At 41.3% G+C, this 19459-nt stretch overlaps 1 protein-coding gene across 2 annotated transcripts in view; it reads left to right on the top strand.

Moving 5' to 3' along the window:
* ENPP2 (ectonucleotide pyrophosphatase/phosphodiesterase 2) overlaps positions 1 to 15840 on the top strand; it is a 60603-nt gene extending 44763 nt beyond the window's left edge. The window contains exons 18-25 of one of the 2 annotated variants that reach the window (XM_009995362.1): positions 288 to 460; positions 747 to 795; positions 3314 to 3450; positions 3950 to 4085; positions 5262 to 5339; positions 7851 to 7983; positions 8598 to 8754; positions 15228 to 15840. In XM_009995362.1, the coding sequence (XP_009993664.1) occupies positions 288 to 460; positions 747 to 795; positions 3314 to 3450; positions 3950 to 4085; positions 5262 to 5339; positions 7851 to 7983; positions 8598 to 8754; positions 15228 to 15398 (1034 nt within the window). In that variant the 3' untranslated portion in view covers positions 15399 to 15840. Of the gene's footprint in view, positions 1 to 287; positions 467 to 743; positions 796 to 3313; positions 3451 to 3949; positions 4086 to 5261; positions 5340 to 7850; positions 7984 to 8597; positions 8755 to 15227 lie in introns of both variants that reach the window. The other variant, XM_009995361.1, reaches the window with a different exon arrangement.
* The last annotated feature ends 3619 nt before the right edge of the window (positions 15841 to 19459 follow it).

Raw genomic sequence — 19459 nt, 5'->3', positions numbered from 1 at the left:
TGACTGTAGGTTTGCACTGGAAGCTGCAGGAGTAGTTATAATAAAACTGGTTTTGAGTGTCTTGATGCAAATTAGCCCTCTTGTCATAAAGGCCACTGTACTATTCAGACAGTATTTGCAATTTTATGATTTGGACAAAACGTTAGTATTTTTGCTATATTAAAGCATTAATTAGCATGTTACGTGTGTGAACAGTATTGCAAATAAATGTCTTAGCCAAGTAGAGATGCTGCTACATACACATTTGCAATCTAACTATCGTTCATTTATCTTTGATGTTTTCATAGATCTTCTTGGATTAAAGCCTGCTCCCAATAATGGTACCCATGGAAGTTTAAATCACCTGCTGAGAGCCAATGTTTATAAACCAACTGTGCCAGATGAAGTTGCTAAACCGCTCTATCCTGTCGCTCTACCTTCTGCATCAGATTTTGATATAGGATGTACATGTGATGATAAGGTAGATGTTTAGAATCTGATGATGCTTACATTGCTAGCTATAGCTGCTTAGTAAAGTTGTTGCCATTTTTGCTATTTTGAGAGGGTTTTATCCGTAAGAATTACCCAGATCTTTCCTGTGCAATGTTTGTGCCCTTTTGGAACTGTTCTGGCTCTTTGTAAAATCAAGAAACAAAACAAAAAATCATCACGGTTTTGTAACACTAGTTTTTGCTAGATACCTAGTAAAATGAAATGCCAGATTGCTCCAGTGATTCTAATTCCTTTTTTTTTCTGTTCTTGAGAAGAACAAGTTGGATGAACTCAACAGGCGCTTTCATGTTAAGGGAACAGAAGGTAAGAACCTGGCACTTCAGTTAATAAAAGCTGTTTTGGAAGTTAGTTTGCATCATTGATAGCAGACAAAACTCCTCCTTTGGATTAATCAACATCTAGTGAACCGTCTATTCAAATAACGGTCAAAATAGCACATAGACACACATGAGATACCTGGACAAGATTAAGTGCTGCTCGTGTGAGGAAGTGTACCCTATCTTTTGCTGTAGCAAGGACTAAAGTATTATTCAAAGTTATAGCAGTTCTAGCTCTTCCTTTCCATCACTATTAGCAGGTTTAATCTCTGCTGGGGAAGCAGAGAGATGAGGAAAGGAGAGGGAGCACGAGGCAGTGCTCCACTCAAACACAAGCGATAAATGGTATAAAAAACAGACCACATCTGCACACTGTGTTTTACCAGTATTGTTCAGAATTAGGTTTCACCAGGTCAGTGGTAGAAAGGATGGTACATCTGCTTTGCCAATCCCTGATTGGGTCTTTAATACCGGGTTTTTAGGGTGTGGATTATCCACTGAAAAGATGTGCAAAACTGCTCTGCTGGTTCAGGGATGCTCAGCACCATTCTCTCCCTCATCAGCGTTCAATTCAACGTTATGCCCAGGAGAAAACATCCCCTGCTTTCTTGGACACTAGATCTTGCACCCTGCCTGCTGTATGTCAGTGTGGCTGCTCTCTCAGCTTCCTCAGGGCTGCGGTCCAGGTTAAAGCATAGCAATAGGATTGGAAAGGAGGAGATGGGAACTTATTTCCTGAACAGCAAATGCTGTCTGAAAGGCACACCAAAGCAGAGCTTTCCTTCCCACAGCTGCCATCTGTTTCAGCATACAGTTCAAAGCATTCCCCTCACCATAACAATTGTCCAGATTAGCAAATTCTTAAGTGTTGAGTTTAGATATGGACTTCTGAGATGCTTCAAATTGTATTTCTCAGATGACTAATGAGATTTTTTTAAAATTCCCTTGTGAAGTTACTTCTTCAGATTTTCTTTTGTGAACAGGCAATGCTGCCTATCCTTGTTTCTACAGGTGAAACTGTTCCTTTGCTTTGTGATTAAATCACCTTTCTGCAGCTTTCATCTTGTGAACCTGATTTTTCCAGTTAGTGAAGAGCTACCCCCTGCTGTGGCAATTTCTGGCATCAGGGAAAAAACACCCTCACCATTGCATTCCTTGATATCTCAATATTTTTATTTTAAGATCGGATACTACTCACTTCAGTAGTATAAAAATACTATTTTTGATGTATTTTAAGATACAAGCATTTAAACGAGTTTCACTTGCTTATTAGTGGAATATTAAGTGGAATGAAGTGCCCTGCATTTAAACAACAAGCTGTTCTGCTACATACAAGTTATTTTGTTGTATTTTACGACAGGCTGTAGCACCTGCTCATAGATCTTCCTGTGTTTAGTTGGTTATTCCTTTCTCTCACATGATGCACCCTGCATATTAAGCTGATGATGTTATTCACATGAAGAAGAAAGTTTAACATCTTTGTCCTTAAACAAGGCTTTTCCCTACTTTTCTATCATGTGTCCCATAAAAACATCCTTTGTTTGGACTCCAACACTAATAAAACATGCCCTTTTAATTTTGGGTCAAAAGCCTATCAATGACCAGTGTTAGGTTGTTTTCCTTGGTTCTATGTTTTGATTTCTAAAAGTGAGCCAAGCCTATTTGCCAAATGGCTATCAAAGTCAATGAACTGTGAAGCACAATAAAAGATTAGCCAGGATATTAGTTTTTCTTCTGTCTCTTTCAATGACATTTTTTACTTTTAATAAGAAAGCTTGTCAAAGATATCTAGTGGCACGTGGCCATAACATATCCCCAGGACAGAAGAAAACTAAGTTTTCTGGAGTTAGAGATGTCTTTTGTAGCCAAACTTGGGAAGAGGGTTGGTTTAGATTTTTGTTTTCTTGGCTATTATTGAGAGAAAATAGCACATTACTCTTCAGAACATCATCTGTATTAGCCAAGTGGAAAAAAAGACTCTTTTAGTGAGTAAGCATTTTTGTCTCCTTTTTGCAAGGGACTTTACAAAAAACCCAGGAAGGAGAAAAAGGCTAGAGAAGAGTGGCAGGAATTATAAGATAGTGGTGGATTTAAAGCTATAAAAAAAAAAAAAGGGCTTTTCACCTCATGTGACTGAAATGTGGACACAGAGATCCTTGTGGAGTCTCCTGCGTTTGGACAAACACCCTCTCTCTATGCTAAGACCCCAATGACCTTTCAAGTACAGAAAGGACTTTTAACCTCAAAGTGAGTTGTGAGCCTGGAACTGGGATCCCAACCAAAACCACTGAAGAACTGCTGCTCTCTCTGTTACAAGATTTCCTTATCAGTTATTCAGGGTCAGTATCCCATTAAGGATTGTGTAAAATCAGCATGTGCTAGAAAGCCAGCTCCTTTTTTTCTTTTCATTTTTTTTCTTTTTTTTTTTCATTTTTTTTTCATTTTTTTTTTCATGTCTGAGGCTTTCAGTAGTAAATTTAAATGTCATTTCTTCTGATATATAGAGAAGCACCTCCTATATGGGCGCCCCGCTGTTCTGTACCGCACAAAATACAACATCTTGCATCACCATGACTTCGAAAGTGGCTACAGCGAAACATTCCTGATGCCTCTCTGGACATCCTACACTATTTCCAAGCAGGTCAGTGACATCTTTGCTCTTGGAAAGTGCTTGAAAAATCCTCGGGAAATCTGTTTGGTAACTTTGTTCTTGAAGTCCTTAAATTTCCCTTCCCCAGGTAGTGTTTCCCTCCAGAAATTATATCAAATACCATTGAATTCAGTGCCAAAATCCTGTTTTTCCTTCAGGTGAAGAGACTTTTAAGGCAGAAGGGCTGTATGTTTCAGTTCCCCTTCTTCATTTTCTTTCTATGTTTTGCTTGATGCGGGTTTATTTTATTATTATAACATAATCAGTGACTTCATTTGAATTATTTCCTATGGTGACTTCTGTTATCTGAAGGAGAGGGTCTGTGGCAGGCACAGGAGCAGGACTTGGTTAGTCTGGGTGGCTTCGGTGTTTTATTTTTATTTCAAACAATGCCATCCATCTAATCTGTTGACTATATGAAATTGTTTTCTTTTCCTATAAGTGCTGGAATTACCTTTCTTGTCACTTCTGTGCATGTTCCTCACTGCAGGCAGAGGTGTCAGGTGTCCCAGAGCACCTGGCCAGCTGTGTGAGGCCCGACCTCCGCATTTCTCCAGGAAACAGCCAGAGTTGTGCAGCTTACAGAGGAGACAAACAGCTCTCCTATGGCTTCCTTTTCCCTCCCCGTAAGTTCACAGAGCTTTTTAATACCTAGAGGTTTTGTAATTTTCTGTTAGGGAATTTTCTTTTTCTGTTTTCATACCTTAGGTATGAAAAAACCTTCCATCAGATATAAACAGACTAAGAGTTTCTTTGAGATTATTGGGAAAACACAGGTGAAGCACAGGAATGGTTAATTTCCCCTGCTTCAGGGTGATTTCTTCCCCTGTCTGCTGCCTTCTCCTCCAAGGAGCTGCTTCTGCACCAGTGTCACATATGGGGCTAAGTGGGATGGATCCATTAATCTTGCTGCACTTGCTAAGGACCAAGGGCCCAGTACCACAAGTTGGCATTGTGGTTACAATCCCTCAACTCCATGAGAGATGCTCCAACTGATTCCCAGCTTCATGCAACAAAAGTGAAGTGTTCCACTTTAGTTAATAAAAATACAAGTGAATGAAGAAGTGCAGAGTAGGAGTTTAAGCTGGAAGACTTAAGAAGCTGGCCCTTGAAAGTCAGTGGATAGATACTAGCTTTTATGAATCTGGTCAGACTTCTCAATTTTTAATTGAAACAGTGGAAAGATAAACATGTATTTATTTATAAATCTATATTAGATTTGACTCTTGAATATTGTAAACATTTCTACCATCCTGCAGAAAAAATGCTAGTAGAAAACCTGTATGATAGTCCTGGATTTTCCTGTTGCAATTACACTGATTCAGTCTCAAAGCAATGATCTTGTATGATTAGTAAATGTTCAAGGGACAGAACTGTCTCACAGCTGGGAACTTCATTGCTCTGCCTTCCTTGCTCAGTGGCTGAAATATTTTATGGTGGACTTGCTCAGAACTCAAAGATAATCCCACGCTCCTCTCCCTTGAAATTGTGTGCCTCTTTTGTTAAAGCCTGCAGAGCAGCTCTCTGACTTTGAGACTGCAAACAAAATATGTGAGCTATAAATATATTTTGAAATAGTCAACATTGGAAGCAAACAGAAGATCCTTACCTTTCATGTCCCGCTGTCACATTAAAGAAAAATCTTATCCGTGTGCTGTGCACCTCTGAATATAGCATTCAAATTGCTGTTTAGATGACATTATTCCCTTTGGTTGGTCTCTGAAACCATTTTCCAAAGTATTTTTTCCCTTGAATTTCTGATATTTCATCTTATTAATATTCTTCTGGTTTATTGTTTTCAGAATTAAGTTCCTCTGCAGAAGCAAAATATGATGCTTTTCTAATAACAAACATAATTCCAATGTATCCTGCCTTCAAAAGTAAGTGTCCTTTCCATGGCTTTACACCTCTTTCCCAACATGTTATATTTTTAATATGTGTGTTGGGCTACAGAATGAATTGATGGGAGGAGTTTAGAGCATGAAGTTCAGTTATTTGTAGCCAGCAATTAATGCGTGTGGGAACCTGTACAGTTCTAGGTATAGACAAGCAAAATACCACAAGTAATGTTTAAGCTTTAAGAAAGTCTTACTTGTCTTTGTGCTGGACAAGATATGCTGTAGTTCAGCAACTTTGCTTCATGCCACAGTTACTCAGTTTGTGCAAATGAGTACAGAACATACTTAAGCAGCATGTTTTTACTGCTCAACTGGAGCTGCCTGGGAGTGTGTATATAGTATGTTGTATTTCAGGGACAAGTGGTTATTTCTTATTTTCTATTCATGCCCTTAGAGGGAGATCAAATGTATTTACCTATAAATAAAAAGGAAGAGGCCAATTTATGGAAAATGAGGAGTGACTTTAACCTGGCTGAAACTTTCAACACTGCAGGGATATAAATTAACATTTCTTTTGTCTGCACATCCCTTTTCTTTCTAGTTTTGCCAAGAGGTAGGGAAACCATCAGTCTATTCTGGTGGCATTTTTGGCTTGGCAGGAGCTGAGAAGCCTTGGAAGAATCTCAAGAACCTGTTCTTGTGAGATTTCCAATTCAGATTTTAGGCCAGAGAGGTTTGGATAAGCATCAAAGCCTATGGCAGGCTTTTTCTTTTTAACCAGAAAAGAGTGTTTTAACTGAAAAACCTCTGAGTAGGAACAAGTGGTGATGTTTGCTGGAAATTTGAGCAAAGGCACTTAACTGATTACAGAGTGCAAAATTATTGGGGATTTCCCACTCTCAAATCACTTCATAAAAATGTTCTTTATGCTAATGTTAGTCTAAGCAAATTAGCTGAGATGCTAACCAGAGAAGAACAACCCATCACCAGCAGTGCATTTTGTCTAGTGGCCTTCCTCTTCATCACAAGTGGGTGAAGGATTCCCTGAGAACAAATGGTGGAACTGATATAATTCCTGGGGAGTTAAAACCACTGCATGTGTGCAGGTTGCAGTGCAGGGAGCCGAGTATAAGTTCATTATCCAGAGCTTTTTCCACAACAGAGGAAAATACAGTTTTATGCTATGCTGGCTTCAGTGGCAGTGTTGGCTGCAGAAGCCCCCTCTACTTTGTGTTTTTAATTCACTGTCCCATCCCCCCAGGCAACAGTTCTGTATCCAGCTTGTCTCCAGTTAGCCTGGTTTAAGAAACTCTCACTTTGTTGGAGCTGCAAGGTGATGCCCCTGGGTTGGCCCCTCATTGCACTGCCATTGCTGTTTTTGTGCCTGCAGTGGGAACCCAAGTGGGGAAGTGATTCAGCTGGAAAGCTAAGGGGGTGGGGCAAAGCTTGCTTTTTGTGCTATTTTTACTGTTAAGGCTGTTGCATTGGAGGAGTGAGCAGCTGGAGGAGTCCTGCTGCCAAGTGGTTACCACAGCTGGAGGATCTTGTTAGACCTTGCTTGTGGGGCCCTCTGCATCAGCCAGAGCAGGGAGTTCATGTGGCACTGAGCAGTCTGGGGAACAAGGACAAGGTGTCCTGGGGAGCTTGCTAAGGCTGGTGTTGCCGTCAGCTCTGGGGAGCCTTGGGCTTAACAGTCTGAGCTGGCAGGACAAAAGTTAAACTTGCAAGTTTGAGATTCTTTGTTTGCACACATTTCTGTCACTGTTAAAATAAAAATAAAATAAATAAATAAAAGCAAGAAAAGAAAAGAATGATGTAACGGGAGACTCCTGTGTGTGTTTCCGGTCTCTGCAAGCATCTTAGCTTGTTCAGGTTGAGCAGGGTGTGGTGGAAGAAAGTGTATCACACTCTTCCTGAAAGTTGCTGTAACAGGTTGCCATGCCATAATTTGGTAATCTTTGATGTCAAGTAATTTAAAACTTAGACATTTTGAATCCATGGAGAATTTAACTGGAAGAATTTGATCTTTGTACTTCACTTTCATTTAAAATATTTGTGTTTTGTTTTAGTCACCGTGCTGTTTCCTTTCTAGAATTAAAAAAATGAATAAATCACAGCACCATTCCCTTAACTAGATAAGAAAGACAAGGGAAGTGCTTCCAGGGACATCAAAAGTGTGTGACTAGTTGTTTCCAGTGCTGGTGAAGGAACAGCAAGCTCTCTGTGCAATGTCTATGGCGATGCCAGCCTGGGAGTGGTACCGGGCACTTCCTTTATCACTGGTTGGGGAAAAAAATCAACAGAGAACAAAGAAGTCTGAATAGGCTTTATTGACCAAACTGAATGAAGCTGCAGTAAATCTGTAATGCTTAGTCTTTTATTTCCCATGCCATCGTGTGAATGTTGACCACTGTTTTTTTTATGTTCAGGATCAAAAAATTGTTTATAATCTTGACATATTTTTGCTTATCCTAATTTTGGTGTGTTTGTTTTTGTTTTGGTTTGGGGTTTGTTTGTTTGTTGTTTTGGTTTGGGTTTTTTTTTCCTCTACAGAGGTATGGAACTATTTCCAAAGGGTTTTGGTGAAGAGATATGCTACTGAAAGAAATGGAGTCAATGTTATAAGTGGACCAATCTTTGACTATGATTATGATGGTTTACATGACACACCTGACAAAATAAAACAGTAAGAGTTTGCTTTTAAACTGGTTTGCTGTTGCATGTCTTAATGATGACTTCGTCTTAAACAATTAATTATCTGCACATTATTACATTTTTGGGAGGAGATGAAATCTTCCAGGTCTTTCTAAAGTTATTGTTCATCAAGACTGAATGCCCCTATAGGAAGGACAGTGTTAAAAATAAGAAAATAGCAATTCCGCAGGTAACTGTTCACCTTGATTTTGGAGTTGAGAGTGCATTCATCCTGAGATGAAGCTGAATGTTCCAGATAATCTGTATTCTCTAAAATTCTGCAGAACTGAGCTGATAACTGTATAACAGAGCATGGCAGTGCTATTGAGTTAGATACTCAAGTCTTTTGTTAATTCAAGTAATGCTTTCTCTGTATGCCCTTGAACTAAAGAAGCCTTTCAGCACTGGTGTGTGGTATTTCTATAACACAGTATTAAAACATGACCTAATTGAATGCTCATTTTTCAGACAATGTGTAGGAATTGAGCACATTTCAACAACATACATGTGTCCTCCCATGTAAGGGAGGAGATACCCTGCTGTTTCTGTAACCTTCTTCCAAACAGGTTTGTCCGTTGTAGATAAATGTTTGCTTTATTCCCTCAGGTTTGTGGAAGGCAGTGCCATCCCTGTTCCCACCCATTACTACGCCATCATAACTAGCTGCTTAGATTTCACTCAGCCAGCTGACAAGTGTGATGGACCCCTCTCTGTTCTGTCCTACATCCTTCCCCACCGGCCTGACAATGACGAGAGCTGTAATGTAAGTTCTGCTGCACTGCTGTAGCCTCATGGTGAACATATCCCTGCAACATATGAAACCCCATTGCAGTTAGATACTGGCCTAAATGATGTCTTGAATGAAAACACAGGGTAGAAATCTACTAAGTGTCATGTTCAACTTGTAAGTTGAATAATAAAGTGATATCTAAGCAAATATGGAAATATTACTGCATGCAAAATTGTCTGGAATTGCTAACATGCAGTAGGTTGTCATTAAATAACTTGTGTTTAGGCATACACTGCCAGTGCAACCTCAAAGCAGGCTGGGGGGAGACTGTATGTGGAGATGTATTGTGCTGGCAGCCAGTCTGCTGTTTTCCTTGAGGTCTTTTTCCATATGCAAGCACAATCTAGTTTGTCTGCTGTGCTAGTCTGCATCAGACAGCACGTTTGCATCCAACACATGCAGAGTTTTTAAACTATATGCTAAAATCTGCCCAGGGTAGGTAGAGTTCCAGCTCTTCCTGTTTCCAGAATTTGTCTTGAGTCAAGCAAAAAGTTTGGATTCTCATTACCAGAGGCAACCAGGCATCCTCCTAGTTCCTTTCTTATCTTCCTTAGGATGCAAGATCTTATAGTGTAAAAATCTTGGTGAAATACAAAGGCTTCAGTCTGGCCAGCACTGCAGAAAGTAACAGGCAAGCTCGGGGGCTGATCATGCAGTGGGAGAGCAGTTGAGTCTTCACAGGTTCTGGAGCAATGCAAGGACAGAGTCCTCCCAGGCAGCCGGATTTAGACTTGTCCTTCCGCCTGAACTTGCTCTCCCATTACACAGCTGTGCAGATTCCTGCACACAGACACTTCACTATAGGCTGCCAGGAGACCATTTCCTGAATGAACGCATTAATGTTATGAATTTTGTATTGGCACAAAAGTTAAGATTCCTATTCCAGCTACAGGCAGAAATAGCCATTCCAACTCTGTACACAATTCACCTGGAACACTGTCTCTTTCTCATTCATCAAACATCGCCTGCTTTCAGATCCCTCTTTTTAAAACCACTCTTTTGAAGCAGTATCCCACTCTCTTGAGCTGGTCTGGCTTCCCCCTGTTGAGATTCTTAGCAGCTTTGGGCAGAGTTGTCATCCACCAGAAGTCTTGGAAAGTCCTACGTATATTTCATTGTGTTTTTTCTCTAGACTGCTTTCCTCTGAATCAAGATCCAGCTGGTGATCTGGAAGCTACTAATCAGGCAGCTATTAATGCCTCTGTCCTTGCATCTCTGCCCATATATAATTTTATGGAAAAGTCAATTATTTTCTTTCTATATTGTGTGTCATCATCCTGTTAAACTTCAGAGCTACTACAAGGTCATTAGCAGATACTGGTCTATGTTTTTTATGTAGGAAAGAACTATTGAAAAATATTTTAAATATAGCTCTTAAATGAAAATACAGTCAGGCAAAATTTTGCCATTCAAATACAGTGTCAATCTTACTTTTGCACATGGTGTTCCATCTGATTTTTTCAAAGAAGTGTTTGTGTAAAAACTCACGTACTTCTTGGATGAAATGCATGGGATAATATAAGAACTTTTCCTTAACCTCTCCATAACTTTCTTTTAAGAACTGAAGAAATATTAGCTTTCCCTCCACTCTGCTCTTGTTGCACACACTTTCTCTGTCTTCACCTGGCTGTCAGAGAACACCACTACTCTTCTCATTTGAATTTGTTCCATTTCCAAACTGTGTTTATTCATGGTGAGGTTATACCCATTTATTCTTGTGTCAACATTTTTCTATGGCTTAAATAGCCCTTCACTGGGCTTCTTTGGGATTTACCCTAGCACTGATTTATGGTGACTCTCAAAGCATATACTTCTCTCTATTCACGGGAGACTCAGGGTCTATTTTTCTCTTGAAAAGAGGATGAGTGTTTTAGTAGCCTTCCTATGCATCTGTTCCAGTCTGATTTATATTCTTCTCTGGAACATGAATGAGATAAAGTACTCCAGCATGTATGGAAACATTACACAAAATCCTTTCCAAGATCAAAAGCGCAGGAACCCTACTAGAAGCTTCCTCCAGGGCACTGTTTTCCCTTTCAGCAAAGCCTTTAAATTCCTCATTTAATAAGTGAGTTCTTCACCCACCTCTCAACACTCTGATCATGTTCAGCTTTCCAGCTACTAACCTGATCTCCAGAGAGATTATCACAGTCTAGGAGGTTCCTCCAATGCATCAGTGATAACTTCTTGACACAAATGGTGGACAAACCAACTAGGAGAGGAGTGCTGCAGGATTTTGTACTCACCAACAAGGAGGGTCTGGTTGAAGAGGTGATGGTCAATGGCAGCCTTGGCTGCAGTGATCACAAGATGGTGGAGTGCAGGATCCTGTGTGGGAGGAACAGAATACCTAGCAGGATCAGAACCCTGGACTTCTGCAGGGCCAACTTTGGCCTTTTCAATCAATTGTTAAGAGAAGTCCCATGGGAGAGGGTACTAGATAGTAAAGGGGCTCAGGATAGTTGGTCAACATTCAAGGACCACTTCTCCCAAGCTCAGGGTCAGAGCATCCAAATGGGCAGGAAATCAAGTAAGGGAGCCAGGAGACCCGCATGGTTAAATAAGGAACTGCTGGGCCAACTCAAGTGGAAAAAGAGAATCTATGGATCATGGAAGCAGGGGCTGGTGACTTGGGAGGAATATAGGACTGTTGTCAGAGGATGTAGGAAGGCAATTAGGAAAGCTAAGGCTTCCTTGCAACTAAACCTTTCTAGTGAGGTCAAATGCAACAGAAAGGGTTTCTTCAATTGTGTTGCAGACAGAACTAACACTAGAGGCAATATAGGCCCACTGCTGAGGTGAGTGCCCTGGTGACAGAGGATATAAAGAAGGCAGAGGTACTGAATGTCTTCTGTGCCTCTGTCTTTACTGCTGCAGACTCTTCCCAGGAGCCTCAGAAGGAGTCAGGATAAAGGAGGAGTTTGCCTTGGTAGATGAGGATTGGGTTAGGGATCAGTTGAGCAATCTGGACATCCATAAATTGATGGGTCCAGATGGAATGCACCCAAGGGTGCTGAGGGAGCTGGTGGAGGTCATTGCTAGGTCACTCTCCATCATCTTTGGTAAGTCATGGGCAACAGGAGAGGTGCCTGATCCTCCTGCTGTAAACCAGGACACTGGAGGATAGCAAATGTCACGCCAGTCTACAAGAAGGGCAAGAAGGAGGGTCTGGGTAACTATAGACCAGTCAACCTCACCTCCATGCCTGGAAAGGTGATGGAACAAGTTATTCTTGGCATTATCTCTAGGCATATCAAGGATGAGGGGGTCATTAAAAGCAGTCAACATAGTTTTACCAAGGGTAAGTCATGTTTGACCAACCTTATAGCCTTCTATGAGGAAGTAACTAGGTGGATAGATGATGGTAAGGTAGTAGATGTGGTTTGTCTTGATTTCAGTAAAGCATTTGACATTGCCTCCCACAGCATCCTCATAGATAAACTGAGGAAGTGTGGTCTTGATGATGAGGTAGTGAGGTGGATCATGAACTGGTTGAAAGGAAGAAGTTAGAGAGTTGTGGTCAATGGGACAGAATCTGGTTGGAGGTGTGTGACTAGTGGAGTCCCTCAGGGGTCAGTACTGGGACCTGTGTTGTTCAATATCTTCATCAACGACCTGGATGAGGGTATAGAATGTACCCTCAGCAAGTTTGCTGATGACACTAAGCTGGGAGGAGTGGCTGACACACCAGAAGGCTGGAGAGCAGTGTAGGAGAAAGGGACCTGGGGGTCCTGGTGGGCAGGAGGATGACCATGAGCCAGCAATGTGCCCTTGTGGCCAAGAAGGCCAATGGCATCCTGGGGTGCATTAGAAAGGGTGTGGTTAGTAGGTCAAGAGAGGTTCTCCTCCCCCTCTATTCTGCCTTGGTGAGGCCACATCTGGAGTATTGTGTCCAGTTCTGGGCCCCTCAGTTCCAGAAGGACAGGGAACTCCTTGAAAGAGTCCAGTGCTGCCAAATATGATTAAGGGAGTGGAACATCTCCCTTATGAGGAAAGGCTGAGGGAGCTGGGTCTATTCAGCTTGGAGAAGAGGAGACTGAGGGGTGACCTCATCGATGTTTACAAATATGTTAAGGGTCAGGAGAACAGAGCCAGGCTTTTTTCAGTGATGACTAGTGATAGGACAAGGGGCAATGGGTGCAAACTGGAACATAGGAGGTTCCATGTAAACATCAGAAAAAACTTTTTTCCTGTGAGAGTGACAGAGCCCTGGAACAGGCTGCCCAGGGAGGTTGTGGAGTCTCCTTCACTGGAGACATTCAAAACCCACCTGGACACGTTCCTGTGTGATGTTCTCTGGGTGACCCTGCTCTGGTAGGGGGGTTGGACTAGATGATCTTTCGAGGTCCCTTCCAACCCCTAGGATTCTGTGATTCTGTGATTTTATCCAGGATATCTGGTATCCAGTGGATTTTAGGTTAGCCTCCTAATTGATTGCGTATCTCTATTTACCCACATGTTTTCAACTATTATTTTTTCCTTCGAAGAATTCTAAGACTACTGAGGTGAGACTGACCAGCATAAATTAAGAAAACTATAATTCCAAATGTGTACACTTGATTTGTTGTTGTGTAGTACTATAATACTGCGTTAGCTGCTCACTGTGTTTAAAATCCTTGCTGCTGGACCTGAGGTTTCATGGACTGGTTGTGGAACAGAAAAACTAAAACCTAGATCAGTTGATTGATTTTTCTGGGGTCATGCAAGTGCTGTGCTGCTGGACTTGGTTTAAAATCAAACTCACAGTCCTGTGATTTATTCATATTGCAGATCTTTTTGCAAAGTCTTAGGAATCTTCCTGATATTCAAATAGTGACTACACAGCAATGGGATTTCTCTTTGAGCTCTGTAAAATGCAGATTTTCTGATCAGAAGGAAGGCCTGAAGACAACAAAAATGTCACAGTGACTGCATTTCCAGTAAAACCCTGTTGAGGCCCATTTGCAGACCGGGAGCTGCATCCCTGGCTGGATGCTGAGCAGAAGACTTCCTCCAGCCACGTGCTGCCAGCCAACATTCCTGGAGCATGGAACCACAGGACATCTTCCCTTTTAATTTGCATATTTCTTTTTATATTCCACACCTAGTTTTGGGCCTCAGGTTGCTAGTGATGTGGAGAGGAAAGCTGGTTTGGGGCTGAAGAGATTCAAAATAGACAAGTGCTCACTGGGTCATGGACATTTGCTTTAGAGCAGCCAGCTGTGATCTAGTTGGTCCTTCATGTCCTCTCTGTGCAAATGATCATGTTCACCCTCTTGGCTTTTCTGGGGTGCCCCACAATCTGGTCGGTGGCATATCTACTGCATTGGGTAGGCTCTGGCATTGCTAAAACTTAGTCTTGAATGGTGAGAGGATCACTTGGAAGGAGAATCTGGCTGAGACAGCCACAAAGAGGACTAAACCCAGATACAGAGTTTTATCAGCAAGGTTTCCAAGAGACATGGGGTCCAAATGTCCAGAGGTCCAACCCTCTTTTCTTAACGTGCTTCCCCAACAGTGGTGTAGATCTATCAGCTCAAGAGGCCAAAGGGGGAAATGTGCTGCTTCCTCTGTTATTTTCCCACATCTGCTCCCCACTGTGCAGTCCCCAGGGCTGGCTGCAGTGCTCATGGAACTTGTCACTGGGCTGGTTAATACACTCAGACAGCCAGTAACTGTGGTGTTTTGCAGGGCTGATTTTCTGATGTGTTAGTGAGTGGCGTTAGTTTGTGGATGGCTCCAACAACCACTGGAGCTGGTAGCAGTGCTGGGAGGCAGGAGCAGTCGTCTCAGAGAGATTACACCCAAGCAACCCAACCCAAATCACTCCAGCAGCATGACCTTCCTGATATTTTGTTTTCACAGTGGAAAATGCTTAGTGAAAGTATTTTTTTTCTAACAGTGAATAATACACCTGTTCTAGTAACAGGATTTTTACAGGTACCAACATAAACTATAATTCAAAATGTACAACGAATCATAATGTTCTCCAAACAGTAAAGTAGAAAGTTTTAAATAATACTGTGTTAGATAAGGTGCTGGTATGATGACAATAATGTGTAGGGGTAGGGTTCAAAGCTAAACAGCCTAGAGTTCAGGCTTTGATAATGCACAACTGGTTAATATGGAACTCCTGTGAGATTTAAAAAAATGTACTGACCAATGGATCTTCTAAAAGCAAATGACTGTTCTTCTGAAACACCTGCAAAATGGGGCTAGGTTTTCCTAGATGGATATAGTCATGTTCTCAAGCCCATCCTAAAGTGGGGTCCAAGAGAAAACCATAGACATCATCTGGCATGCTAAGTTTCAAACCTGTTTTCTTGGAACTTGTTTACCTTAGTCATTCTTGAATCAGGCACAGAGATTCTTCAAATGGACCCAGTGTTTAGCAAAGCTGCATTTGCTTTTGAAGCTGATTTTTAACATGGCATGGTATAAAACTTTCTTTATTTGCTACATTTCAGAGCTTGGAGGATGAATCAAAGTGGGTTGAAGATCTTCTCAAGATGCACACAGCGCGTGTGCGTGACATCGAGCAGCTCACAAGCTTGGACTTCTTCCGAAAGACCAGTCGCAGCTACACAGAAATCCTTTCCCTAAAGACATATCTGCATACGTTTGAAAGTGAAATTTAGCTTTCTAACCCAACTCAGTGCATCCTTTTATCAACTGGTGTATATTTTTATATTGTTTTTATATTTATTAATTTGCAACCAGGACATTAAAAAATATTAGTATTTTAATCCTGTATCAAATCTTAAATATTAAACCCTTTTGTCATTTGTTCTGTTTCTCTAATGTTTAACATAGATATGTCTTTTGGTTTGTTTAGTAGTGCTTGTAGTACTGCAGCTTGAGTCCTTACTCCAAGCTTGTAAGTGGTGCTGCAGGATTTGATACGTGCATCAAGGAAATATTAATTTCCCGTGTTCTTTTACCACACTTGTAGTCCTGTACTGTGTATCAAAATATTGAACATGTAAAATTTCATTCATTTACTGTTAACTATGTGACAGACATATTTAAACCCTATAGACAAATAGCATCTTAACTATAATAAACCACACATTCAGTTTTTTTAATGTGTTTGGATTTCCTTTCACAGGGACATTCAGAGGGACTTGCGGGCAGCTGAGTCCTGCCAGATTCTCTCATTCACCAGGCAGAGCCCTTGTCAAGAGTTTAGGTTTGCTGGGAAGAGGACTGCCAGGAGCCCACGTGTCTGGTACTCAGCAGTGAGACCATGAACCAGACATACACAAGTCATTACTGGTTAGGTTTTGCCATAGGAGCAGAGCTGGGAGAGGAGGTTGATTGGGATTGTAAGCTATGTGGGATGCCTCATGCTTGACACCACTTCTCCCTGCTCTGGAGCCACAGGGAGGATTTGAGGTGGCAACATCCACTGCCACCAGTCAGGCTGTACCACATCCCTTCTCTGCTGTTGGTGCTTTGGGCTGGTTCCTGGGAATAAATGTTCTAACATCTTTTGCTTAGGCTTTGAGGGAAGCAGAGGTAAGGCAGGTGTTGACAGAGGTGACATTGCTAAACACCCGGCAGTTGGTGGGAGGAAAAAATCTGGTTTTCATCATCTTGTTCTAATGGCCAGAATTTGCAGTTTTCCCCTGAGGTGAGGCTGAGGCTGAATAATGCCAGATACCACTCCCAGAGGAAGCCTCTTGCCCTGATTACACTGTAACTTCTGATACTGTGAACCCCACACAGTGCACGTGTTTTACAGCTATCACCTACTCAGTCAGGTTGGGTCAAGTCTCTGCTGGCTTCTTCTGTGCAGTCACAGTCTCATAATCCTGGCAAGCTTCTGTGAGTGACACCAGTGGCACAGTCCTAGGCCAATGGAAGAGACACTTACATACAGGTATCTAGATAATGGCCTGATTTGGCTTGAGCTGTTGTTATAGAATGTATGGAGCATTAGCCTAGTTAGATGATGTGAAAGATAAGTTCTTGTTTAAGATGCCTTTTTAGGCTGAAGGCATGAGTGGCACTTCTACAAAGCCATTGTTTAGGGTTGCACATTTCCCTCTCTACCAAAGTGGTTTACGTCTGTTTTCCAGGAGTTGCAAATGCTGTAGGGAAGTGGGAAGGGCTGGAAAGCATCTCAGCCATGTACTCAGACAAGTAGCCAGGTCCCTTAAGTAAAATTAATGGGACATGATTTAAGCAATTTACATCCCTGTAGTATCCATCTAAGAGAAAGCAGTAAACAGTAATTAATCATGTTAACACTGATGATAAAGTTCTTGTGACCATTAGACAAAATTTTATTATTCTAAGTGCCAAATGCTGTTTAAATTGGAAGAGCACAGAACTTGAGCACTTTAAAATCTCCTCAAAATGTTAGGATGGAAATTCTAACAACTGCACAAAACTCTGGGAAACATCCTATTCTTGCAACTTAAAAAATGTCTCTTGTGGTTGTCTGGTAGCACAGAAATATTTTTCTGTAAGCTTTTGGCAGGGCTTCCTGCCATGATAAGCTTTATGTTCTTCCATGTGCTACAAAGGGTATTTCCTCTGGATTTAAAACAGTTTACAGTTAAGACCTAAGTTATCCAACACTGACTTTAGCAATGATATAATGTGGTTGTTCATAAACTAAACCAAAGACCACCACTGTTGTGTTGCTTTGTTTGTTCTTTAAATGAAGTTAACAAATGAAGTAATTCTTTCATTTTATCCCCAACTAAGATGACATTTTTACCAAAGAAACACTTAAGCTCTGAAAGATACTCCTCTTGTGTTCAGAGAAGTTTGCTTCTGAAATACAATTAGTGATGATTGTTGGGAGAAACAGTTTATCTCAGTTTCACTAAAGAATTATGATTAGTGTGTAGGCAAACATGATTTTTTTACTCTGTTGCTTACTATGAGAATAAATACGGGTGATTTACTTCTATTACTCTTCAGCTCCTGGCCCTGTGCTCTTGTATGGTATTGCTGTTTTATTTTACCATGCTGGCAGAAGTAGCTGTGCTGGGGAATGTTTGTGGTAACTCCTGTAAATTGCATGGGTTTGGTTTTTTTTCCTGTTGAAAGATGCCTTATCAACACAGAAGTTCCAGGGCAAAGCTAAAGCCTTGTAAATCCCTCTAAGCAACATGGGCTCTGCAGGAACAATATCCATTTTTAAGGAAACCTGCTATTTCCCTTTGGTTTTCATCAGGATGAATGTTAGCTTAGGGCAGTGTGTGGGAAGGAACCCCTCTGCTTTCCATTCCTGTGAGACTATTTTGAAAATATGAAACCCCCCTTGCTTCTGTTACATGTTTCCTTTTCTTGATATTGCTCTGGCTTTTGCAATAGGTCCATTGAGGAGAACAAGTGCTGGCTTTTTCTGTGGAACAAACACCAATTTTGAGGGTTTGGGCAATTACTGTTTGCAATTGGTGATGTAAATTTGAGACATGTTTAATGAGTTAGAGGCAGTTCAGTTGAGCAATTGTCAAGGCAACAAAAGCCATAGGTACCCTGAACACCTAACAAAGTCCTTTTGCTCTGGGAAAAATCCTCCAGAGGTAGTTATGCAACTGGAATATCCCTGCTACAGGAACTGTTACTTTTTTTAACCCCTTTTTCACAGCCACATACCAGAACAAAACACTTAATAGATAAGCACTGAAGGCAGGTCAAGTAACCTAGCCAACAGCATGGTTATGAAGCAATAATTAGAGCAAAAGTAACAGCTTGATTAGATTGATACTTCTTGTTTGCTGCTACTTCCCTGCTCTTAATTTCCATCCTTTAGTCCCTTTATGGTGTTATGTGCAGCATTCAACAGTTTCTGCTCTCTTTTGAACACTGACAATGTTTTGGTAACAGCAGATCAGTCTGTATAGTGCTATAAAGCAGTTTCAGCTCCAGATGAACTATAAAAGTTTAAAAATATCATGTCTGTGCCATCTTGTGAAGGTTTTCCAGTATTTGCAGGGATACTATGTGAGTAAATTTAAATGCCCTTTTTTAATTAACCCAGTCTTGCTGTGTGCCTGGAGGATGCTCCAAAACAATCCTGCCATAGTCCCAAGCTTCTCAGAGCTTTACATGCAGTCAGCCAACTGATTGTGTGAAGATCTTAACAAATGAAAACTTCTTGTAGGAGAACCCAGAAAACAAAAGCAGTGATAAGGACATAAGAGAGGAAGTTTCCCACTTTAGCAGACATAAGATGTTGAACAGGTTGAAGATCTAGGAGATGCTGTCAGAAGGGAACGAGCTGGAGATTTATCTGGCAGATCTATGAAGTCCCAGTTTCCCCTGCATCCAGCCCTTTCTGATGGATCAGGCCTTCACATAAAACAGATGAAATAGTACCCTACTTTCTGCACACATCCAGGAAGCAGAAAACTCAGGAAAGTTGAAGTTCTCTCCTGAAGGTGTTGCTGGTTCCAGGAGGAACACATGAACTCTGGAAGTGTGAGGGCTTTTACAGTGAGCACTGAATACAAGATCTGACCTGAAACAAAAAAATGTGTAGCAGCTGGAGCTGATGTTCCAGCAATCCCTTTTCCTTTAAACCTCTAACATCTTTAATTAACTTTAGATTTGCATTACAGAGATGTGCAGCTTACCTCAGCTGCTCTCTGCAGGAGACTGAGGAGATACTGTTCATAGTGCCAAACAGCAAAAGAAAAATTCTCCCCCTGCTGCACTCCCCGCCCCCCCCCCTTTTTTT

This window comes from Chaetura pelagica, unplaced genomic scaffold, assembly GCF_000747805.2.
Source record: "Chaetura pelagica isolate M959 unplaced genomic scaffold, ChaPel_1.0 scaffold53, whole genome shotgun sequence".
Lineage (NCBI taxonomy): Eukaryota > Metazoa > Chordata > Aves > Apodiformes > Apodidae > Chaetura > Chaetura pelagica.
The sequence above is the reverse complement of the archived record's forward strand: the minus strand, read 5'-3'. Positions and strand labels throughout refer to the sequence as shown.